Source organism: Falco biarmicus, chromosome 3 (genome assembly GCF_023638135.1).
Source record: "Falco biarmicus isolate bFalBia1 chromosome 3, bFalBia1.pri, whole genome shotgun sequence".
NCBI classification, from domain to species: domain Eukaryota; kingdom Metazoa; phylum Chordata; class Aves; order Falconiformes; family Falconidae; genus Falco; species Falco biarmicus.
In genome coordinates, this window is record NC_079290.1 from 47,669,678 (window position 1) to 47,695,909 (window position 26,232).

Here is a 26,232-nt window from a genome sequence, read left to right on the forward strand (position 1 = left end):
TCTGAATGGGGTCCTCCAAAAAGTTTAGAATATGAAAACTATACTTCCCTGTTCTTTTACATATGTCTATATATTTTTTGCAAATTGAACACTGAATCATGATTATCATTTAATTTACATCACTACGTGCTAGAGCTCCTTATTTCTCCTGAAAACCAGAAGCGAGCTGCATAGGATTTCTGTTGAAAGTAATGTAAAGAACTTAAACTGCATTTCAAAAGACTTTGAAATTCCACAAAAAACAAACAGTTCTGGTTGTATTAATGTTTATAACCTAATTAATCAGAATTTAGCTTATTTTCCATTGACAGCCTTACAAACATGATGATGTATCTTTTTAATTAAGAACTATTTTGCAAATCTATTCTAACCCGAATGGTTGATTGATGGGAGTGTTGAAGACTACTAAGCTCCTATTTTTTCCCCAGAAAAGTTTTTGTAACAGCAACACTGTGTGCTACAGTTTTGTTATTTTTCAACAGGTATTTTTTGTTTGCTTTTGCCATTGATTATGCAAATATTAATCATTCATTTCTAAAATAAAATGCACTACTGGCTAGAGTTGAAAGCTCTGGGCAGAGCCTTCCTGTTGGTTTGATTTTAAATATCGTGCAGTCAGAGTTTCATAGCAGCAAGGAGTCATGGGTGAGTTTCCCCAGCTGAAGTAACTGATCTGTATGTGTGGGTCAGGGTTTGGGGTTTTTTTGAGGCTTTCAGGTGATGCTGCTGTATCAGTGTCCGGCAGGCAGACTGCACACAGTGGATCAAATGATAATCATGATGATAGCCAGACTAAGAACACTACAGCTTGCTGCTCTACTTGTAGTACGCAGTTCAGTAATTCCTACAGCCCTACTGTCAACCTTTAATTTGGACTGTTAATGTCGGAGCTTCTTCAAGATTTTTTGCTTTGTTTACAATGTAGTTTCATATTCCAAGCGCTCCTGGATGAGGGCATCATCTTTATATTGTAGCCGTGGAGGAGCAGGGGAACATTCAAACGCTAAGATCGCCTTCCTCAGGCTCCTGTCCAACACGTGTCTCTCCCACGCTGGGTACCTGTTCCTGAACAGATCGATTTTAATGACAGACTCCTCAATCCTTGGTGGCCGGGATGAAGGTGTGGATGGTGCGGTAGGTCTCACCTGAAACACAGGCACACACCCATCCCTCTCTGCAAATTTTTGATCCCGCTCGCTTGTGACACTCCGGTTGTTGGAGATGGACCGCAGAGTGTTTGTGGCCACTTCTGGGGGTAGGGTGAAGGCAGCAGCGGGGTCCTCACAAGCGCAGCTTGGTGACTGCCCAAACCTTGGTCCGTTGGGGTGAAAGAAGGCATAGTACATGAGCATAAAAACAATGCCTGTTAAAAAGCTGCTGAACACTACACACAGTGCTGGTATGGCAAATGCATCAGAGATTGGTGGGGCCTTGTACAGATACCAGAGAGCACTCAAGGCGGTGTTTTCTAAAAGGATCACAAAATAGTAAATGAAAAGCCTGCAGCGTGTCCTTCCTTCCTTGACATTGAACCAGCTGAAGATATAGATTATCCCAACAACCATGTCGAAAACTATCTCCTCCCATTTAGTGATGCAGAACTCTGTCTCGCAGTGGACGATCCAGAAGGTCATAATGCACCAGTGCAGCACGATAAAGATCCCAAAGTACAGCTGGAAAACCGAGGCAAACAGAGCAAAAGTAATGACCCTCGCTGCAATCGTGAAGAAATGCCAGCAAAATTGGATGATAACAGCCATATAACTGATGGGTTTCTTGTCATCACGGGAGTCACGGAGGGCCTTTTGGTAGGAAGCCAGAGCCCAAGCCAGGGATACCAGAGATGCCGCAGCAGTAAGACCTAGGAGGAAACAGGAGACACAGTTAAGGCATCATTAGTGTATCACCACTTGGTTGAAACCGGTGTGATTCTTTCTGCTTTAAATGTGCTCTCCACCACTGACATACTAAAATCTCTTCCTTCTCCTTTAACTCAGCCGGCATTGAGAAATGGAACTCTACTGCTAGGATTTTCTTGCCTCTACCATGTTGGATACACGCAAACAGGAGTGGCCAGCAAACTACACTCTGAAATGCCTCTCTAGCAATTTTATGTTTGAAACAAATTAATTCATTCATAACTTTGAGCAAGTTGGGAATAGGTGTCTGTCAGCTGTGTGATTTAAGAGGATCTCCTGTGATTAATGCTTTAAAGAAAGAATAAGAATTTTCTAATTCTAATAAGTCATTAAAGCAGCCTAATACAAAGCAACCAAGTGTCTGTAATTAAAATGCCAGCATCACATACATATAATCTACATCAATAACAATGTGAGCATAAATCTACATTTTTAAAATAAATTGATGTAATGTTACATCAAAATTTAAATTAAATGCCTTACTTTTGCTGAGGGGAAAAAATGCGTCCCATTTTGATATTTCCACCACTTTTAAGCAGAATTTTAATTAGTAGAAAATGTAAAAACTTTATTTTCTTCCATTGGGAAATTAAAATAATTTTAGAAATGTTGGATTCCTCTACTGAATTAAAATTCTGAGTACAGATGCTCCTGCATTAGCGGGTTATGACTTAATGTTCATATAGCCATTCTATCTCCCATATATCACAGAACTGGTCTATTTATAAGGCCCTGACTATAATATTTCTGGAAAACCTGTCAAATATTTTTCACAAAAATACTGCAATATAAAATTATTTCTCATGAGATTTTCAACATTATTTTTGTGTAAATAATTCCTATTCACTTGAAAATATAAAACCCATAGAACATTTTTTTAAAAAAAAACTTTCTATGTTTATTTTGAATGTGTATTATTCTTTTTTCTCAAGTGAGTGTGATTGTTGTCAGTAGATAAAATAAAAAAAAATATTTGCTTTGCCACTGAGTCTAATTTGTAAACGAACCTGATACTTCCATACGCTATCAGAAAAACACCTTACATTCCTATTTAAGAAGTGATATAGTTCAGCATAATTATTCAAACGCTTAACACTTTTGTAGTATTCTGTTACAAAGGAATGATAATTCTTCTTTACTAGAAGATTCATTTTTATTTACTTACCACTTATATCAAGCTGCTTTGGAAGGAAATAGGAATTCAACTGAAATGCAAAACCCCAGCCTTTCTGGTGTATTTATTATTTAAATAAAATTGCAATAAATATGTAGTATACAGAGGAAAAATGAATCAAACATTTTATACTTAAAACTGGTTTATTACCAAAGCAAATTTTATATACAGTTAATGAATGAATTCATAAGTCTTAGCATCCCACACTAAGAATTTATTCATAGACGATTTAAAGATAATGACGCTTCAGCTCACCCTATTTCTAAGCAGTTCCTTAACTTGGAATTAGATATTGAAGTAAATTAAACTGAAATGAAGACAACATTTCTTTTGTCTGCTGTTAAAAGCTGTTTAATAATTTCAACAACCTTTGGTTCTGGATGCATAGACAGTACTTTTCTTCCCTGTTCAATAGCTTCCTTTAAAATGGAACCAGCAAGAATATATTATTTAAATATTTTAAATTTTATGCAAATTTTGTTAATACAGGGTGGTACATTTAAGTTGTTGCTTAATACATTTAGCAACAATACATGTTGCTAAATACATGTTGCTATTCACTTTTGGAAAAAAGTTCATTTTAAAACAGAAAAATGTAGGTTATGGAAATAATACCTGATTGTAAAGGAAAAAAGAAATATTAAGCAATCCATCTGGCTTAACATGCCAAGATTCTGCTCAGTAAGTAGTACAGAGGGATTCATTGCTTTCAGGAGGGATTGTGTTTGCCAGTATTTCTCCCTCAGTCACTGGCAGGGTGCTAATGATGTTGTGAGCTCCCCTAAATCTAAACCCCCTTTGTTTTAAAAATAAAAATAAACAATCAGCAGAAATATAGAATAAACTTAGGATTCCAAGGAGAATTTTTAATAAAACATCATTTTTCTTCCCATGCAGATGCCTGGATGCCAAAACACCAGCATTACTTCTGGAATCTTCCTTCACAGAATAAACTATCAGTGATGAAGACAGGAAGGAGACATAGTATAAATCGTTATTTTCCTTTCTGACATGTATATTTGCTTTTCACGCTGGGCTGCCTTTCAGTAACCATTCTCTCTGGAGACAACACTAACAGCTGAAAACTTAAGTTCTCTTTTTCCTGTAGGACTGTTTTAAGTATTGAAAAAACCCACAGTTCATTTTCCTTATGAAATGAAAAATTTGGAAAGGTAGATGAATAGGATAAAGGATAAAAGAATCCTTCAGTACAAATAAGCTACTCTGAACAAGAGCTCAAAAGTAGTATTATCAGCACAGGAAAGAATAATGTGTGAGAGAAATCCATATGTTTTCTTTGCAAATCTAACTTTAATGACCTTGCACACTCCCCCAGAGGTTTGTAAAGATATCATCAGTTCTGCATTAGGAGGTGTACAATCATTCAATGAAGCACACAGAATATAATGTTAAAATTCATAGGATTTTCCAGTGTTCTAATGTTAATTAATTCCTAGTCATTTTCTGGGACAGAAAGAAGCAAGTACAACAGCGATGTAATTCTGTTATTTAAATAGTCATTAGTAGGGAAACATCCTTTGCTCTTACAGAACAAACTCAGTGATACTGGCATACAGGAGAGAAAAGCAGATGAGGAAATGTACAAAGGACAAGAACTGCCAGTTAAATTATTATGTATCTACCCTTGTGCTATTGGCGATGGTGTTAGGGATATAGAACTAAGATAAGGCTAAATGCTTCATGGGCACCATCCATTTTTCTTTATTGATGAGACCAAGCACTAAAGAATTATTAGAAGTATAGTTAATACTGATACAATAATGTACAAGTGATGCAAATGGCAGTTTGCTAATAAATATCACTATATAAAAATAATTCACTGGGAGTGGTGAGAGATAAAGTGAATTATTGTAGCACAGAATGGGTAATTCATTACTTAGAACATATTGATGCATTTGCTGCGTGTGTGTTCTTATAAACCTCTTTATCCCTATTTTAAAAGAAGAACTACAATACATTTCTATTACTATTAAAAACAAAACTTTAAAGGCACCAGCATGGCACCAGGAAAAAAGGACATCCTATAGACCTAAAGGAAAACAAAAAAATTGTAACAATGCAGGTGGTTTAACTTCTGCAGTTGGGAAGGCTTATTTGCCATTCAGAAATGAACTGTGATCTGTGGAGCCACCATTGATGAAGACCGAGCACCAGCTCTCCTGCTTGCTCAGCTTCAGCCTCCGCACTCCCCTGGGGCATCGCAGCAGCTTTCTGGTGTATTTGACGGCCTTGTGTTGATGGTCTTGATCTTGTAAGTGAAGATAAACTAGCCATTCTCAGTGAATGTACTCAAGAAACTATATGTTCATCTGTTATAGACTGTTAAAAGTCTGGGAAAACAGGGATTCTGTAAAATGGCTGTGAGAAACATGAAAGCATGTTCCTGTTTCTTCCTTTACTAAAGCTGAACCTTCAATTTTTTTCTGCAGTATATGATTTGGTCTCTAAAGTTCTGTGCTGAAGAGGAAAGAAATACAGGCTTCGCACAGAAAAAAGGCCTTTTCACATATTGCATTAGGCAACTGATGCTTTTGTTTGTTTCTAAACTGGTGATCTGAAAAACTGAGTAACAATTAGTGGGGAGTGTACCTACTCACTTCCAGCCTTTGCAGCTCAGCCCATCGACAATAGTCTCAATAGTGAGACTAGCCAGTAATGCATTGTATCAGGACAACTTTCTGTCTGGAACTAATTAGTATCTGTTTTGAGTGAAAAAGACAATTTAGCCTCTTTTATTTTGTCAGAGGTTAGCATTATTTAATCATATTATTTGTACAAATGACAACTTTGTAATTACAGATGAATTTCAGATGTCCTTAAGACAGAGCACTTCCTGTCTGAAAACGAAAAAACAGAATTGCCTTGATTGAATTATAATTATAACTTCTTTCCCTGGAAATTATTAATTTCTCCATATATAAGAGTTGTTCTTGCATTTTATAGAGTGTTTCATATCTGTACTGGTACTTCAACTATAAATACATCATACACTGCAACAAGATACAGCTCATCAAAGACAACATATAAAAGAAATGGACATGACTTTCACAAGTGAAAGCAAACATATATGAGGGAAAAATCAATGCATACAGAGATGGCTACATTCACAAATGTAATATTATTTCAAGGAAGCAAGCTCATATAGCTACAGGAGAGCCCACAAAGTTCTCCTCAATGGTATTTGTGAGAAATCTGACTGAAATGTTTTGTTTATGAGTAATCCAAATATAATTGCTCACAACAGATAGGGGTTTTCCATTTTATATCTCTGCTTGGCAATTCACAGCTTAATTGTATCCTGCTGACACCTCTGCCTTTGCATTATGGGTCTCCCAATTTATTATACTTTGAGGAAAGCAATTCAATGTCTAAGCAGCATGTATGATTTACTAGTTTGTATTTTTCTCCCACTCCCACAATATAATCTTTAGACTGGGATGTAACTGAAAAAAATATGCATCTCATTCTCAAACTAATTATTTTACTCCTGATTTGTACTTGAGAGAGTAAAGGCATATTCAGGTCCATAAACTACTTTTTTTCTAATTACCCTAAGTCCATAAATCCTATATAGAATAAGTACAGAACATCTTAGGTCAGCTGAAAACCCTGCAAATGAATGAAGTGATCAAAGAAAGTGCTTAACATTCAGTCTGATTTTGGGAATCAAACTCCTGCCAAGGCTTCTGTCTCTGCTTCATCCCCCTTTTTAAACATGTACTCATAACACCATTTCCAGGAGTAAATTCGTGTATAAGCAGAGATACCAAATGCAGCAGGACATCTGAGCATGACAATATTGCCTGCGATCTGGGACTATGAAACATTTTTTAAGGAAGCCTATTTTTATGAATTTCCTACCCAGCTGGAGGAGTGATATTATATTCATCCAAGCTTCCAGGTGCTTCTCTGAACCAAAGCCTTGATCCTATAGGAAACAGCATATCATGACTGCATCCCTCCAGCTTCAGAAAATGGCTTGCTAGATTTACACAGCTTTTGCTGTACTGCTCTGCAAGTATGGCCACAAGCTTGACATTCACGTGGAGGCCTTGCGGGCAGCTTGACAGTAATCAATGGGTTTCTGCACTAATTCTTTTGTTCCTAATACACTGGTATGGCAATGAATGACACGGCATACGTACTGTGCTTCTGCATGTGGTTTAGTGCACAGGACGCTTTGCATGCTTCAGGGGCAGATTTAGATCATATCAGGGACCACGTGTCCAGATTCTCAGAATATTTCATGCTCATGGGTCTCATTACCTGACCAACACTGTGAGATGAAACCTAAAGATGAGACTTACTCTTTTATGCGTTCTTATTATTTAAAGGGATAACAACATAAACTTTTGCCCTCACCTGGGTTATTTCTCCATCAGCATGTTGCCAAGATAATCTTATTACTTTCCCACATCATCAATTAGCTGTCCTAAATCATAGTCAAAGACGTTCTGTGCAATTAAAACAAGCTGTCTGAGGTCAGAAAGGCACTTTTTTTCTTCTTTCTTAGGTGCCAATAGGTCTGACGGCGCCCAGATAGAAATGGCATCTTACTGAAATATTCCACATCTGTATTTTTAGACTTAGACTGTTTTATGTTTAGACTATTTGCTATCATGAACATGGGAGTGACAGTGTCTGAGGATGAGCCTCTAGGAGTTCATATGTCCACTGTTTGCCACAAGGCTGCATTCACAGCTGGGGATGTTCAAGGCAATAGAGATGTTTTCATCAGCTCATCTGCCAACATTCGGCTTAGCTTTCTCCCACAGCATACTGGGGTGGGGTAAAACAGCATAAGGGATGACAGGAACACTTCCTTGTTGAAATCTAAGTCAGATTAATGCCTGTTATTACTTCTCCTATGTGTTATTACTTCTCCTATGCCAGCACGTATAGGAATAATTTCTCCCATGATTCCTTTCAGCTGCTTTCTATAGACACTTCTGGTGAGACAACTTCCATGTGATTTGGCACTCCACAACAATTTACCTTTGCCCTGGAAGTCTAGAAGCATCATATATATGTATAAAATGTTATTTTCAATGTTGCTTATTTCACCTACTCCTAAATTTTTTCCAGTGGTGGTTTGGACTCTGTGTGGAGGACCAAACTCAACTGACAAAAAGGCTGGCTTGTTGTACCTATCTCTAGCAGATTCTTCAGGTCTGTACCAGATACCTGATAATGATTTACCTCTTGCTGCACTCAAGTTCATATCCACCTTAGCAAATCTAACTGTTGACATACTGTTGAGATGCTTCTGCTAAGCAGCAATCCTGGTCACAGCTTTAAACAGATCTGCAGTTGAACGATGGTCATAATTTTATTTCAAGCTAACATCAAGAACAGTTTATCTTTGTCTCTCCCCTAAATCCAAACTAAGTCTTTTATCCAAATTTTGTTGTTAATATCTAGGTTGACTTAGCACTCAGGGACCATAAGATGCATGAAAGTTGGACCTCTCCTGTCTTTCAAGAGACCACAGTCAGTAATTCAGACCTCTCTTTCTTCACAGACCACTAATGATTAAAGAGTTTTGGGGCACAATGACCAAAAGCTCTGCTACCTTCTCATCAATCTGTAGAAGTAACTGACTCTAAGGTCCTTGAACTGAAGTCACACTGCCAGAATATGCTAGCTAAGGCCAGTTACTAGATGACTGAGCATCCTGAGTGACCTCCTTTACAAGTACATTTTCCTAATATTTTTTAGTTTCTTGGTCAACTAAACATGTGTTACATTTATAACTTACAATTCAGGAGTCCTTGTTAGCCACCAGTCCTTCACAGGCAGTGACAACCACCAGGTACTCATGTATGCCATGCAGTCTCTGTTCTGCCAGGTTTGGCAAGGCAGCATGAGATCTTTTCGCCTGTTAGGAAGCTAAACCTACACTTCTGTACTTACATAGCTAGACTCCTTGTCTGTTAGGTAATTTGGTATCTTTATATTCCAGTGAAGTACGTGCAGCATAAACATACCTATTGACTCCAGGCTCATTTCTATGATTTGTACATTTCTTCTTAGGCAAATGTGCATTTGATGTCTTGAGGTTGCTAGAAGTAGCTTATAGAAATCAAGGGATTATCTGGAGACTGCAGCAACCCCAAGCAGAACAAAATCCCTGCCATTAGCTCTTGAGGAGAAACAACATCATGATCACATAATGCTAAGTTAAAGATAGGGCACCATCTATGGGAGAAGGCTCCACCTGCACTGCTTGGTCCAGTGCACTGCACATGTGGGCACCTTCCATAAAGTCAAAGGCAGAAGCAGTAGCATTTCTTCCTGCTACCCAATAGGAGGAAGAGGAAAAGATATATTCTACTAGACACATAAAAAATCCTGGCAAAACATAAGTTTTGAGGAAATGCCTTTCTGTTGATCCACATTTCTGAGATTTCACCTTTATTTTTCAGGTGAGCTTTTATATAATTTTGCTTATGCAACTTCTGGACAAAGTTCCTCTTGGTATATTCTACTGATTTGGAGGACCCAGCCCGGCAGATTTTCATTCCATGGCTGCTAACAAGATCAGGTGGAATTCTTTTATTGGAAGCACTTTGGAAAAATATTTGAGTGGAAAAAAACAACCAACCAACACCCAAAAGATGTACACAGTATATGCCACTTAGTTGATTTCAGTCTTTTATGAAAACAAAATATATTTTTTCTTTAGGAATATGCAAATATTTTTTTATAAAAGACATTGTACTTACTCTACAACAGTGTACGAGCATGAATAAGGGGAAAATTAATATTAGTGTTTGTTTCTTTTGCAAAGTCACTACAGTCACCAGCCTGAGGTCTGTTTGCTGTCCTTCCCAGCTTGCAGGGCAGTGGCCTGCCAGCCCCCGGCGGCTGGCTTGGGGCCTCTGCAGGTTAGACTGAACCCATACAGCGAAAGACGGCAAGAAAATAAAACTTCAGAGTAACAACTCTCAAAGCAACACTGCAAAAGCCAGAACTAAACCACTACATGATTTTGGAAATAAATCTGTTGAAGTGAAAACATGCTGGCACTAGAAACGGTATTGGTTTCCTGGTCAGTTCTCTATAACACAGTTTTGTGATGTACTGGGTGCCAATGCGCAGGTGCTGGCAGCGGGCGGGGGGACAGGGGGGTGGCCCTGTGAGGGGTGGCCAGGAGCTGCCCTGTGCCAGACACAGCTGGTCCCAGCCAGCTCCAAACTGAAACACAGCTGAGCCTGTCAGCCAGGATGGTGGTGGCTCTGGGAAAACATAATTAAGAAAGGGCAAAACCACCCGATAGGCAGAGCAGGGGGAAAAAGAAGGAATGGAGAGCAGCAGTGTCATCACCAGGGTGAGAGAAGGAGGAGGGGCAGGAGGCACTCCAGGCACCCCTGGGAGAGGACCACAGTGGAGCAGGTGTTTCCCCGCAGCCTGTGAAGGACCAGGGCAGAGCAGGCATCCTGCAGCCCGCGTATATTTCCTGAAGGAAACTGCAGACCACACTGGAGCAGGTTTATCTTGAAGGAACTGTATCCCGTAGGAGGGACCACTCGCTGGAGCAGAAGAAAAGTGGGAGGAGGAAGGAGCAGGAGAGACAGACTGTTTTGGGCTGACTGCAGCTGCCATTCCCTTTCACCCTGCATGCACCGCGTGCCAGGAGGAGGTGGAAGGGTCACGAATGGAGGAGTGAAGTTGAGGCTGGTAAAAAGAGAATGCCAAGGGAAAGTGTTGTTTTAATTTGTCTCTTTTTCTCACCATCCACATTTATTTTAACCATCAATAAATTAATTTTCCACAAGTCGAGTCTGTTTTGCCTGTGATGGCAACTGGTAAGTTACCTCCCTGTCTTTACCCCAATCCACAAGATTTTTCATCCTCTTTTCTCCCCCTGCCCTATTGAGGAAGGGGAGTAAGTGAGCAGCTGTGTGGGCGTCTGACTGCAGTCCAAGGTAAGCCCACCACATCTAATCATCTCACGGCAACATATTTTTCCATACACAAACCATATATATGGTCATTAAAAAGTGACATTCAGTCTTCAGGGGCCAGGCTGTACGTCTTCCAGGACTACTCAAGAAAAAGTCTTTTTCCTTGCACAGGGATGCATAGAAACATACTTCAAACTTCTGTAAACCCTCCTTGCTCCAAAGGGTGTTCTGCCACCTGCCAATGCCCTGTAAGGCACTGGCCACCTCAAAGAATGGGTGTCTGAGAATATCAAAGCTGCCACATAATTTCCTAAGATTTAGAGGATATGGGAGCAGAATGCACCTAATACCCAGGAGGATTGGAAAGTTACTACAATAACACTTTTTCTATGCTTGAAGAGAAGTATAAATTCTGGAAAAAGGAAGTACGTCTTAACATTGTCTGGTTTAGTTTAACATAGTCACAACCAATTTACTATCTTCTTCTATAGTGAAACATGCACAAAATTTGATACTTCAGTAGTGTGTTTCATAGATACAGGTATATATTCAAAGTGAGATAGCACAGTAACAGTCAGTCAGTGTACAACACAAGGCACAGAGCTTTACCTCATGAACACTGACTGAATACCATAACTGTGTTAAAACAGGCACATAAGAATTCCAAAGTTTCAAACAAGGGAGAAAACATCCAGGGATTATTTACCTTAACTTTAAAAATGCACATTTTTTTCCAGTCTGACTTTATCCACTTTTGATTTTCAGCCACTGATTTGAATGATATTCAAACAACTTCAGCGTAACATTTCACAGACCTTCAGAATTTTAAAAGCAATGGTTTCCAGGACATTAGTTTTTCACTCAGAAGCCCTCAGTACCTTTGAAATAACATAATGTTAGGATATCCTTGGAGATATGTCTGTCTTTCCTTCCTTCCTATTTTTTTTTTTTTTTTTTTTTTTTTCGGGAAGGATATCTCCTTCCCTTCTCAATATGCAATGGGACTGTAGAGATCAGGGTATAATTGACAAAGATGACTTGATGGTTAGTAGTATTTCCAAGTAGTTGTTTTTAAATTAGTTGAACATTTGTGTGTCCTGTTATGCAAAGACTAAATGCTGGAAGAGAAGGAGACATGAACTTTGACAATCCCATCACATATAGCCCTCAGAATGAGGGCTTAAAGCATTATTACTGATAGCTCTACGGTTCTTCATCATCTGTGTGGCTAAATGAATATCCATAGAAACGTCAACAGCATGGACAAAGCAACTTTAAAACAATTTTTTAATATCTGAAGACAGTTTTCCTAAGCCTGAAGTGAACTGGTGAAAGATGTATGTTCTTACTATTAACCAAGCTTTCTGATGTGTTTTCCACCAGCATCCCACAAGCAAAACAGCTTGAAATGACCATACTGGCTGCGATATGGTGGAACATATCAGAAATAGTATCTGGTGGATTCAAACCAACTATTCAACTCTCTTCTGTTTTTTCAAGAGATACTGAAATCATAAAATACACATAGCTGTGTCATACTAGCTTTACAGATGTCTGTTGAAGATTTAGAAGAGGAAGGGCTAAATCAATGTTTCTAATATACCAGAGATTTATTCTTTTTTAGATATTGCACTAGCAGTGGCCAGCATCCAGCACAGAGGGAACACTAAAAGCCAAGACATGTTTTGGCATGAAAAATATCCCAAATACCTTATACTACGTCTTATTACAAATCAATAGCATGGGACCAGGTCACTGGCAACAAAACACTGACTCCATGCAGAAAGATAGCATGGGGCCACTACTCCCCTTAAACCTCCTTAAGCCATAAGTTTAGGATTGACTTTCAGTGGTTCATAGGCTCATATTGGCTTTCTGAAAGGGGATAAATTTCAGCCTCATTAAGCAACTGATATTTATCCCACCTGCACATTAAAGTCAGCCTGAAGTTAGTACCTTATTTGACACAATTTGTCTAAGAAATATTTCATATGTAACATTTTCCTGTTTGCCTTTTAAGCTTCTCTAAGCTTTTTAGCTGTGAAAAGATGCTGAGGATAATGCCCGATATGGTGCTTTGGGACAAAAGGCAATTAGCATCACTCTGAAAAGGAAATCGATTTAGCATTTGTGCAATCCCTCTCAGCAGAGGGAAAACTGGAGATGTTAGGTTTGTTTGGTACATGATCCTTTTTAAGTTTCCTTTTGGCTCAAGTTGAAATATTACAGTTCTCACTCTTTGTTATGCTTCTTTCACTTTGAAAAACTTCAAATACATTTTTGCAATAACTCATTAAACAGACTTATTTTTCTGTTAGTGGAAAAGCAATCACTAACCTCTTCTCCTCCTTCCCAAAAGAAAATCCATATTTTGACCTACTGTGCAGATAATGTAAATTGAAACAAAATCTAAGGAACTGATTTGAAGAATATTCAGCATATTCAGGGGAGTCTGGAGATTAATTCTGGTTCTAGCTCATGCCCAGGTTTGGATTATTTTAGATCTCATATTTATATCTTTGTCTTCAATATTAGTTATCAGTAAGGAAGATCTACAGCTATATCTCTACCTATCTCTGATATAGCTAGAATATGTCCACATGATAATACTATATAGGCAAATATTATGGACGGCATTCAGCTCTGGGGTCCCCAACATAAGAAGGACATGGAGCTGTTGGAACAAGTCCAGAGAAGGGCCAGGAAGATGATCAGAGGGCTGGAGCACCTTCCCTATGAAGACAGGCTGAGAGAGTTGGGGTTGTTCAGTTTGGAGAAGAGAAGGCTCTGGGGACACCTTGTCCTTTCAATCCTTAAAGGGGTCCTACAAGAAAGATGGGGACAGACTTTTTAGTAGGGCATGTAGTGACAGGACAAGGGGGAATGGTTTTAAACTGAAAGACGGTAGACTTAGATTAGATATGAGGAAGAAATTCTTTACTGTGAGGGTGGTGAGGCACTGGGCCAGGTTTCCCAGAGCAGCTGTGGATGCCCCATCCCTGGAAGTGTTCAAGGCCAGGCTGGATGGGGCTTTGAGCAACCTGGTCTAGTGGAAGGTGTCCCTGCCCATGGCAGCGGGGTTGGAACTAGGTGATCTTTAAGGTCCCTTCCAACCCAAACAATTCTATGATATATCTGTGTACATATTTAGATTTATATACTACATACAGACAGATAAACTGGCACAACTCGAGTACTCTAAGCAAAATAATGACTCAACATTTCCTCTGAAAAGCTTTCTCAATATTTATCTGTGGTTTGTGCCAAAATTTGCATCTTGTTGCAAGATTAAATTAACCTAATTTCAATTTCTGGTGCTTGTCTAGAAGATTGGAAAAGCTTCCCTGGCTCCTGCTATTAAACATTTTTTTTTTCATGTAAAAGTACCCAGAGAGAGTGATCAAATTACTTCTTCAGCCTTTTCCCAATATTCTGGGTTGATCAGTTCCTTAAAGACATATCCCAATGGTTGACCAATGGCCTCTGGGACCATTTTGTTCCTCTCCTTTGAGTTGCCATTAGTAGCTCCATCCTCCAGGAGCTGTGGGTCACAGAACAGGGCACAGGCTTTTAACAGTGGTCTTATCTGTGGTCACAATGTAATGATCACTTCAATGTGTCTACTGCGTATCTTCCTTCTTCTACATCCATGGATCAAAATAAGGCTCAAAGCCACAACTTGATACTGAGATCTCACATAAAAAACGTCTGCTGACTGCTATGCCATCTTCTGAATTACTGTTTTTTTTAAGACAGAGATTTTCCCACCCTATAGGTACAGTCTGTGTTTCTGATTGTCAAATACACTTTTCTGTTTTAAAATATAATTAGTTGGATGTGATAATTCTGACCAAATTATTCAGATCAGCCTGTGATGGTAGGTGTCCTATGCACTATTAACTACCCTCACATCTCCGTGCAAAGCCTAGAAAAACTTTACCAGTCACTGGAAACCCAGCCAGCAAATATTATGCATCATCATTCATAAGGCTATCAAATAAGATGAGAGCAAGGACAAGTATTTTGTAAGTGCTGCTAAGCATTTCTTCACTCACTCTTTCCTAATTTTCATATCCCTCTAGAAGACAGATTTTAGTTCACTTAATGTAAGATTTACTCGCTCCTGCTTCAAGATCTCATATGACTTTAAGTCCCATTAACTTTTTTAAAAAAGAGCAATACATTATTCATTAGAGCTGCTGTCATCATTCTAACTTGTAAGCTTGTCAATGTAACATAACAGGTCTGGGTAACAAGACTCGATGTTCAGTAAAAAAAGGTTTGAAGAATTCTGCTATCTAGCTTCTAGTTCTTTGTTACCTGAGTACAGAGTTGACCTTTTTATTATTGTATACTGAATTAATGTCAGGCTAATCTATACTTACTTTTAGCTCTGTGCACCTTTTCTTTTATAATTTTTAGATTTGTTTCTTTATGCATCTGCACATCAGTCTGCTCCATGGCATTTTTTAGGAACTACCAACTGATTTCAACAGAATTTGACACAGAAATAGATGTCTCAAAGATACTAAATTCTGTAAAGTTCAGGGAAAATGGCAACTAGAGAATGGCCCATAGAAGTGCGCCCACTGAAAGGAAAGCAGACTTCAGGCATTTTAATGCCTGAATTTTAGGCATTTTTATTCCAAAAGCCAGGCACCAACTAGTAAGTGAATAAATATGTTCCTGGCAGCTGGCAAATCCATATAGGTATAATGTTGAGCTAACCCCAGCAGATACTGCTTCTTACCCATCCAAACCCAAAGTCATGAGAGAGAACTGGGAGCAAGGCAGGGAGCGAACAGGTCAGTGTGGTAACCCAGGGAATCTGAGGAAAACTCTTGATATTTTGAATGCAGTGGTTGAGGGCAGGGTATGAGTAGGAGACACTGCATGAGGAGGCTATGAAGACATTATGTGTTTATACCTGCAGCAGGGATAGGAAGAAGCCAGTAGGAAATGAGGCTTCATTATTTTTGCTGCTTGAAGAACCTATGAAATTATATGAATAGGCACCCTGTTTTTCTGGAATTCACCTGCTTCTCCAATGTTTTGTCAAAAATGAATGTTTCTGTGTCTATAGACACCTGCAGTAGGGTCCTCCAAGCTGGAGACAGTATATAGTTCACGCTGGAAACAGAACACAAAGAGGGCGCTTTAACTGGAACTCAAAGACTCCAGTTATGTTTTAGCCATTACTGAGCACCTGCCTCAAAAAGCAAATAAATAGGTATTAGTGTTACACCTGTGTGACTTCCTGGTTCTCTGCAGACACAAAGGGGGAAGTGACAGTCCGCTGCATACCTAATATGTATTTGATTTATTGGTTTGTTGATACAGTGTGATAGCAGATTAGCAAGGCATTTTTTTCTGACACTGAAGATGATCAAGAAGTTATCAATTCCCATCATTGGCACATTTTTACAAACAGAATAACAATAAAGCATTCAATCTACACTAGTAACCTGACTAAAGAATCTGATGCCAAAATCCAGTCTTTTTTCAATAACACCAGCAGTAGCAATAACTGATAAAAGTCCAGAAGCAGTAGCTCTAAACCTATTGGTGAATACACTAGACTAACAAAATGCCTCCGGTCTGGCCCACCTTAATCATCATGACTTGGAGAGGAAAAAGGACAGAACACATGCCCACCATTTGGCAGTGGGGATGGGGAGGGGGGCAGATATGGATATGCTATTTCCCTTCAACTTTAGTAGTTGTTTGGATGTGCAACACTGAATGACTCTTTGTTCAGCCTGCAGAGAGAAAGCTTATCTCTGCTACTACTACATTTAGATAACTTGTTCCCCTCAGTCAATTAAAAGCATTGCTATTCCTTAGAAAACAGGGTTTATAGAAAGCCCTCTGAGCCAAGCTACAAACACACTGCCAAAAAAGAATCAAAACCAGTACCCTGACAAACATCGCATTTCAAGATTTGAAAGGTAATATGGAAATACACTTCAAAGAGTTCACATTCCCAGTTACAGCAAAAAGAAGTGCCATCTTCTATTTGAGTAAACGATCTTCATAGAGAGATCAAGTAAATAGGCAAAAGTTTTTTTACAATTGCAGTTCTTATTAGAGCAAATGCAAAATAACTTTCTCCAAACACTTAGGTGCTGGTGGGAAAAAATATTTCACAATAATCAGAAATCCATTCAGTGAGCATGTATATTGCCTCTACAAGTTTTAAAGTCAGGATACCAAAATAAGCTATATTTTAAGATATTAGTATTTAATTTGAAGTCTAAGCACTTTATAACCTGGTTATACACTAATGAATTTAGCATTTTTCTGTTACTATCGCTGACTGTTTTGGAACAACATATTATGGATATTGATGTTAGTTTAGGAAAAAAATGCAACACTTTTGCAATAACTTAGTATGCTTACATTATTTATATTATCATTTTCTTTCAGTCCTAACCTGATTTGGGAGGCAGGAGACAGAGACACTTTGTTTTGTTTAGGATTAGAACAGTATGCAAGTACAAACTTATTTAGAAATTTTCCTTATTCTGTTTTTGAAAAGTAAGGTCTATCAAGGTGCAAGAGTGTGAGCCAATTCATGCTTTCTGAGATTCTCAATGCTTCCTTCTCCTCTGGGAAATTAACTGCCATAAGTGATAGCTTAAACATCTCCATTTTGGTTCTGCATCTTTCCCTTCCAGTGTTTCTGCCCTTAGAACATCACCTGCCTCCCAAATGTTCCTTGAGATACTTCCCTTTCCTCTTTGTCACCTCATCTGCAAGGTTTTCAAACCCCTCTTCTCTCAGTGGTCCTCATTTTTCTTGCTTTTCCGCAGGTTTCCCAGCTCCCATATTTGTTCTCTGTAGAGGTGCTCTGAACCCCCAGCCCTGCCTCCTCTCTTCCCATGCCCATCTCACCTGATGTTTCCACAGTCCCCACGGCTGTCCCAGCACTGGCACAAGATGTCTATGCCTTTGTATTTAGATACAACCCCTTGATGATTAGGGCATGGAGACCATAGCTGCCTGGTTCAGGAATGTGTTGTGGTCCACCATAAAACCTAGACAGCTACCATTTTGTGCTCACTTCTCTCAGCAGCAGGATGTCCCAGCAACTCACTGCTCTGGTTTCCAGCCTGTACGTAGTCACAGACAGGCTGTGCCTATTCGTTGTTCTCCAAGCCTTTCCCACAAGCCAGCTATTCTGCTCTCCTTAAACAGTCAGTTCTTTCAAAACCCTGTTAAAGAGCAGTGGCGTTTTGGTTTTTATAAAAAAAGATCCTCCTATAGCAATGAATTCCATAGGAAAGGAATATTATTGTTAATTTTAAAGAAAGTGTCGGTTTTATTAACTACTTCTCATATTTTAATATGAGATGTCATACTGAGGACAAAGGTCTGCTTGTGTGAGTAACTATCAAGTGAGCAAGGGTATTCACTGTTTCTTACTTTTTTCAAAGCAGTCCTCATTATCTAGTGGATTTCAATTCACTTTCTTCTGTTCTGACTAGTGCTCCTACCTGCTGAATTATGTCATCAGAATAACCTCTGCCCTGTGCATCTATTAATTTTTATTACCTCTCTTTCTCATAATGAGGTGAAAAAACCCTGAATACAATAGTCAAGTAATCAAGGTAAAGCTCCACAGAATGCAGGAATATATTTGTAATTATTTGCTCTCACATTGTATTTCTGTCTGCATTAAAATGATTTATGCTATTCACAGAGTATCTGGATCCATAAATTCATAATTTAACATACAAAATAGATAAAGTTATAGGCATGATCTCAATATACCCTATTCTCAGTGCAATTGAAAGAGTTCATAAACTGCATATCTCAGAGGTTAATAGAAAACGCGAGTGATGTTCCTGCAAAAGATGTTGTCTGCCAGTATTCCGTTAGTAAAACACATTATTTCTGTCCCTAGTATAAGATTCCATCTCCTTTATCCATGCTGAAAAGGTGACAAAATTTCCCCTTATAGCTCCATTGTATTCCTCTAAGCTCTTCAAGCTGAGCAACATATTAGCTCCCAGCATGTGTATATTCCTGTGAATGGGACATTTTAACAATGCTTTGCAGATCTAACACCTTTTCTCAAAATATTTTAGTATTCTCTGTAGTCATTACATTATTCTTAAAATAGCTTCTGAAGAATGTCAGTTTGACATCCATTTTCCTGATGGATGAACCAGGGCAAAAGGAACAAAATGATTTGCCTGAAATATTAGCGTACAAAGCTTTTTCAAGAGGAAAAACCCAAGAGTTTTAAAGCAGAGTCTATTACCCTTGCCACAAATAACACACCTTCAGTGGCACCTCAGTGCCATTTTGCAGCAGACTCCTTGGCCAAACTTTTGAACAACAAATTAGCTGTCTGCATTGGTACTGTGCTTACCAGTGGACTCCAGCACCATTGTCCACGAACCAGCATTACCATCTCTGCCCGCACTGCCAAAGCTAGTTTATCAGCATAGACCTGAATCTTTGGAAACTTGTTTCCAGAGTGATCAGGTTACCAAAAAGATAAACAACTCATATACTTGGGAAGCCAACTGAGTACCACTCAATCTACCAAAAGCAACTAGGCTTTGAAAATAGGTCACAGCAACAAGGAGAAAATGTTTTCAAATTAGCCTTCAGCAGTACTGGGCAGTGACAGGGATTTCAGTCTTACAAGCACATGGCTAAAACAACCACAATTCAGAATGATCACAATTAACTTTTCTCAAGAGCTATATAAATCAAACTTTCTCAACGACTTATCAACTTTCGACATCCTAGGTCAAGTGCTTAGTTTATCTTCTTACAGCTGCAGGTGAAGTTTTGTGCCTGTGCTCACCCAAGACAGTGTTTAACCATATTTTGAGCATCCTGAGAATGCCTGCCACAAACAGTGTCACGCCTTTGGGTGAGTATGAAATAAGTTTTCTTGGAGCTTTTCAAACCTTAGATGCCCTTCACAAGATTATCACAGCAGTGACAGATTGGTTAAAGACTTCACATTTGTGCAAACAAAATTCTAATACAGGGGTCCTCAAACTACGGCCCGCTGGCCAGATACGGCCCCCCAGGGTCCTCAATCTGGCCCCCGGCATTTACAAACCCCCCCACCCCCCCCTCCCGGGGGTTCGGGGGGAAACCAAGCAGCCGCAGATGACTGCCTGCCACTTCATCTGGGTGCCGGCCCTCTGGTTAAAAAGTTTGAGGACCCCTGGTCTAATGGATTTCACGCTAATTCACTGGTAAGAACTGTTAGATGAACTAATTCTTAGATTAGTTTTACAGAAGTGTAAAATTTCAATAGTTTCCCTCATCTGAAAGAAACTCAAGGACCGGGTATTGATGAGCATAAATTCTATGGATCATTAGCAGAATTTTGTTCACTAAATCCTTATGGGCCTTTTCAGAACGTCTTCTCTGATATACTTGGTACAACTATTCAGTCAAACACTGTGACTTGAATTTATTATTTCTGGACAATGGCACATTCCAGCACAGTCACATCTGGTACTTCTGTACTTGTTGCCATATGGTGTATACTCTGCTGTTTAAATAGCAATTAAATAGCTGTACTGGCTAAATAAGGATATTGGCTTAAATCCATATTTTATGAAATATTCAAGATTAATGGAAGCAAAAATTTTCTACTTGTCTTTAAAAAATTCTGTTGCATTTTTAGAATAGAAATCAAGCAGCAATTTTGTTGGCATATTTGTAAGTAGGATATTAACAAATTTCCCTAACTCTGTGAAAGCTAATGCATACTAGGTATTGCCAACCTGAAAAGAACTATTACTGCATCATAATAATGTCCTCAAAATAGAAGTCCATAATGTGAGTGCTTAAGCTCACATAATGAATGCCAGGCTATCATACAGTTATTACTCTGCACAGTGTATAATTAGAGAAACTGGAGAATATTCTGGGCTTGCACTTTTACTGTTGTTGGACTGTTTGATAAACTTGACTGGCAGCTTCTCTTTAATTTTTTTTTTAACCAGCAGGGAATCGAATCATGCCGTCACTTTGAGTGACAGCTAAAGGAAACCGACTAATAAGCAAACATCCCACACTGCATTTTAAAAATGCAAGCACCATCCAGAAAAAGGAATTGCACTAGCCAATTTGTATAATAAATGACTTTATAAGGCATGCATGATAACAGAACTGAGTAAAAATGGGATGACAGCCCTGGTGAGCCGCATGCAGCAGGCATCCACAGCACAGCACAGGATGTCTTCACATCATGAAAGGCAAACACCACATACCTTGGCTAAAATGCCAATTAATTAAATAAATTGTTAATACAATTAGTTTGGTCAGTTTTGATTTCCTGGGATGAAATTAATCAGAGCACCTTTTGCACCTTTGAAGACAAATGCTTAAATAATCACATATATTTGTTATAGGAAATGTAAATCCTTGGCCCTCGGAGCAGCTGGAGGGTGGAATGAGGGAGTTTACCAATATGTTAGCCTGTATAAATTAAAGCAGCTTGAAGGTGGCTGTCATTTGCCTTTGCTGCTGACAGTTTTAAAATACTATTGATTCAACTGATGAGCTTTGGAGGAGTTTAGCCACGTTGCCTTTCCCAGGGCCATGCTCTTTGCATGGTAGGGAACAGTTACTCACCTTCCAGAGCATCAGGGGACCGTTGCACACTGGAAAGCTCTCCTGCAGTCTCTGGCTGCGAATTAAGGGCTGCTGTGTGGTGGGAGTAATTGCCTGCATTTGTGAAATAGGTCAGCCTGCCAAGCAATGCAAGGCTTCTCCCTCAGTTACAAAGCATCAAAGCCCCAGAAAACCACCTAAGCTAAATGTTTGAGAGAGAAGAAAGTGAGGGAGGGAGGAAAGAAAGTAGAGCAAAGGCTTAATGCATTGTAAGCAACTAGAAAACACCTGTGATTGTTTCTATGAGGAAAAATAAAGGTCTCCAGAACTGCTTTCAGCACAGTCACATAGTCACATGGGAGGAAAAGGGTACTGCAAAGGAACATAAAAAGCTGTTTCTTAATACAGTTCTCTTTCTTGTGCTGACTGTACTTGCCAACATTTCACCTTAGGGGTAAACCTTTTTACTTTTGTTTAATGAATGGTGACCCATGGTACAACAAGGTGCAAAGGCAACACATAACACGGTAGGACCTGAGCCATGTTAAATCCATCATAAGAAAGATCTTCATTTAAATTTGTGAAAAGTCCTGGTTCCAGTTTCAAAAGTAACTTAAACTTGGATCTTTGGCAGTACTTAGGTACTTAACCCCCTGAATATCAGTGGAAGCCAGACATTAAAGCACTTCAGATGAAATTCTATGGGCCAAAATCTCCACATTTAAAAACAAGATTGACATCGTTTTCTGTAAGACCCCTACCACAGCTCAAAATAAACCCTTACACTGAACCCTCAGTGCCAGTTCCAATTCAGTCACAGTTTTGGAAATGTAAACTGAGCACACATTGATCTGGTCCCTTGCTGAGGACATATTCACTGCCTGTCTGGGAAAATTACACTTTCCCCAAGACCTGAACTAAGCTTTCAATGGCAGTTTTCTTCTGGTAACTTTTAAATGTTCAGCCTTGCTCTGCTGTTTCTAGGGGCAGACAAAGACGCTCTGTCTAGCTAAGATACCTGTGTATCCTTTTCTGCCTTTGGTCAGCCATGTACCCACGAACATCTGCTTTCTCTGTGCTGAAGCAACAATAGAAATCTATAAAAAATCCAAGATAAGATAAAAACACCATTAGAACAAGCTTCCAGGAGGGAAAACATGTCAACATTCAGAGGGGCAATATATTAATGTCTAGAGCAAAAGTTCTTTGACAGATTGCTAATTCCTTGCAGTAGTCCATGGTTTTCACTAAATCCTGCAAAAGTGAGTGGGAATGGATAGAAGGAATAACTACCTACCATGAAATCCAGGCCAATGCAAAGAGGAACTCATTCACCATGAATTCAAAGTACAACGTAAGTATTGTTCTGGTATATCCTCCCAGGCTCATTTTGCTGTACACTTTGGCAGCACAATCCCCCATCTGACCAGATATATTACTGGCAAAGACACAGGGTATAGAAAAAAAACAAGTAGGCATGGCCAACTTTTCTTCTGAATTAACTGCATACAGAGGAACCAAAGAAGCAGCAATACAGCAAACTGCTTCACTAATATACAACCAGCTGAAACATCAAATAGCAAACCCAGAAAACATTTGAAAATCCTACCCACAATTCTGACAGAGATGAAATTATTATTGCCCTCTTTCTGTTTGTAATTATCTGTTGCAATCCAAAGGAACACTGTGCTGTAAGTTTCTTTTTTAAAAAAATCTGGTTTTCCTCAGAAAAATTTCAAAAGATGTCAACAGAAATTTTCAAGATTAATTGTCAAATCCTACAAGACGCCACGTCAGCCTCTCTGTGGTAAATATAGGCTTTTGATCAGCGGACTGTTGACTGTATTTGTTTATGAGCCAGTGTTCCTAGAAACACATCTAAAGGCTGTACTTAGAGGTTGTGCCACAGTACTGCAGTGCTGCAAAAACTGGTCACATATGGAGGTAAACAGTTTAGAAAGATTAACTCCCCTCAGCTGTGATGTGCTCTGACATCCTGTGGATGCCAACTGGCTGCAGACAACACCAGAAAGGAGTAGCTGTGGTATGTCAGGAAAGGAGACAGCTGCTTATTTGGACAAAAATTTACAGCTTAAAATGCTAGGATGGAAAATCTGCAGGGTATTGTAGGAAGGTCAATGATATGGATGTTAAGACTGGGAATAGGCTCACAACTGACATAATCCTGAGTAAGTCTTATGCCTGAGATCATGAATATTTATTCTAAGTAATCAATTATTTATGTTAGATAGCTTATATTTGTTATAAATATAATAAATATACATCTTTAGTTAAAAAATACAAGTCATCTAGCACAGTCACCCTAGACAAGCATGCAAAAATTCTCCAAAAGATTTTCAAGGTCTAAGTTAATACAGACTTAAAATAAACATGTCTCACACTCATCTGTCCTGAGACAATCTCCCAAGCAAATATGAGCTGTGTGTCAGTAAATCCAGTTTGTGATGCACTCCTCTTCCAGCTAATAAAGCCTAAGCTATCAAACAACCCTCTCAATTAAAGTCTCCTCAAAATTCATGGTTGAGCCTCAGACACCCTTGTAAAGTAGTGTTATGTCTCTATTCTCATGTTATAAATTAAAAGCTGAGACATAGATAGACTCCTTTAGGAAATGTAGCTTATTTAATCAGTTTCTTTATGCTTTGGGCATTAATGAACCATCAATTAATCTCATTCTCTCCATGTAGCCAGGTTAGGCATTTTTAGAAATGAAATGCAATCTGACACAAACCTTTGTGCTTAGTATGACATACTTAGGTAAAACTTAATGGACAGGTATATACAGACAGTTGGACCTTAATTTCTATGAAACAGCAACTGTTGAAACCAGCAGGATGTCCTCTGGGAAAAGTTGCAAGATGGATCCATTTTCCCATGTCTCAGGTCCTTCCTTTCCCACAAGGCTCTATTTTCTCTTGCTAAGAACAGATCATTCCAGCATCAAGAATATTTTGCAGAAAGCATCATACTTTTTCCCTTAAGCCCACCAATAAATCTTCAAATGCATGCAGTGCCCTAGTGTTTCAGAAAGTGTATACCATGGAGACAAAGACATAAGAATGAAAAGAACCACCACCCCACCACCCCCCAGCAGATAAGGTATAACTTACAATATCAGTCACATGTAGTCCAAGGTAAAAGTATATGGCTTTGTTAATCTCCAGTGAATGAAAAAGAAAAAGCTGTGTGGTAGTGTTTATATATCCTTATTCACGCTAGACAGTATTGCCCTGTTCCCACAGTAGCAGCACTGATTAGGATCATCGCAAGGATACCAGAAGCTGTCCTTAGTGACACTTAACGTGCTTGAGAATACGCAATATTCTTTTTCACAGAAATGCGTTGTGAGCATCACAAAAGTACAATTCAGAGAGACAAGCAACCTGTCCATGGCAGGTTAACTCTCTGCAGAACCAGATTGCTTAGCTTCTTTGTTATATAGAAATGTAATAGCAGTAGTATCTGATCTTTAAAGGTATCGATAAAAAATAAAACCTAAGGAAAAGCTATTCACTCCAGTTCAAATCTGCATACTTTTTCCCCTTGTAGGGTGTGTTTGTAAACATTTTAAAAATAAAAAAAAGTCTTGTCAAAAAGAAGCCTTGAAATAAAATGTTGTCCTTAAGCGTTACTAAAAGAGAAGGTAAATTCAAAAGAAAGATGTTCTGCCTTGTGCAGGCCAAAACAGAAGAACCAGCTAATTGCATACAGGCAGATGCAGTCTTACCAGTGAAACTATGTCATCTCGAGTGTCTTTTCAGACCAGCCAGTATGGTGTGTGATCTTATGTTGCAGGATATAACTGAGGCTGTGCAGCTCTGCAGCACCATTTCCATGTGTATTCATGTCCCCCCACACTCCACTTAATCCTTCTGGCAGGCTATGCTGGCTCACACAGATTTACATGAGTATGACTGACTCCATGATGGTGTTGTGGGAGCATCCTCAAAGATAATGGTCCTGACAGGACCACTGTTAAGGTCAGGATAAGTTTCAAATGGCTGATGTAATTTCTGCAGGAGTCCATAGCATCCTTTAGGCAGGGTAATTAGGGCGATGGAAACCAATCCTTGCTATTGAGAGGCAATTAAGCATTGATGAGTCCTGTGGGAGTGGATGCCTGCTTATTTAGTTGATAGAAACATTAGAAACTGTGTAAGATTTAGGTGGCTGATTCAACAGACACCATCTTGTGATAATTTCCCACCTTGTTAGAGTCTTTTAAAAGTGTCTGATTATCTGCAAAGAAAGTGGTGATGACTCATTATTTTTTATTAACAGCAAAGCAAAAGAAAAACCTAATACATAAATACCAATGAAGAAAGATTAAGAAGACAGGAGTTGCCACACTGGCTCAGGCAAAGTTGCATAGAGTCTCGTATCTCTGTCAATGGCACATTATCAGTCAGTCACTAGGGAAAAGTGCACAAACAGGACAGCCATACCCTCCTCTTTCCCCAAATGTGAATTTATGTTTTAGCTACCTTCAATTCTCATTCTCTTCCATGACCGCTCATATCTTCTCTTTGGACTTGTGTAAAATTTATCACCCAGAATATCCTCTAGCAAGGAGCTCCACACTTTAAATATACCCTCT

At 39.0% G+C, this 26,232-nt stretch overlaps 1 protein-coding gene across 1 annotated transcript in view; it reads right to left on the reverse strand.

Annotated features, from left to right (window-relative positions):
* Positions 1 to 340: 340 nt before the first annotated feature.
* XKR4 (XK related 4) overlaps positions 341 to 26,232 on the reverse strand; it is a 231,546-nt gene continuing 205,654 nt past the window's right edge. The window contains exon 3 of the mRNA XM_056332369.1: positions 341 to 1,861. Coding sequence (XP_056188344.1) covers positions 915 to 1,861 — 947 coding nt within the window. The 3' untranslated portion in view covers positions 341 to 914. The remainder of the gene's footprint in view (positions 1,862 to 26,232) is intronic.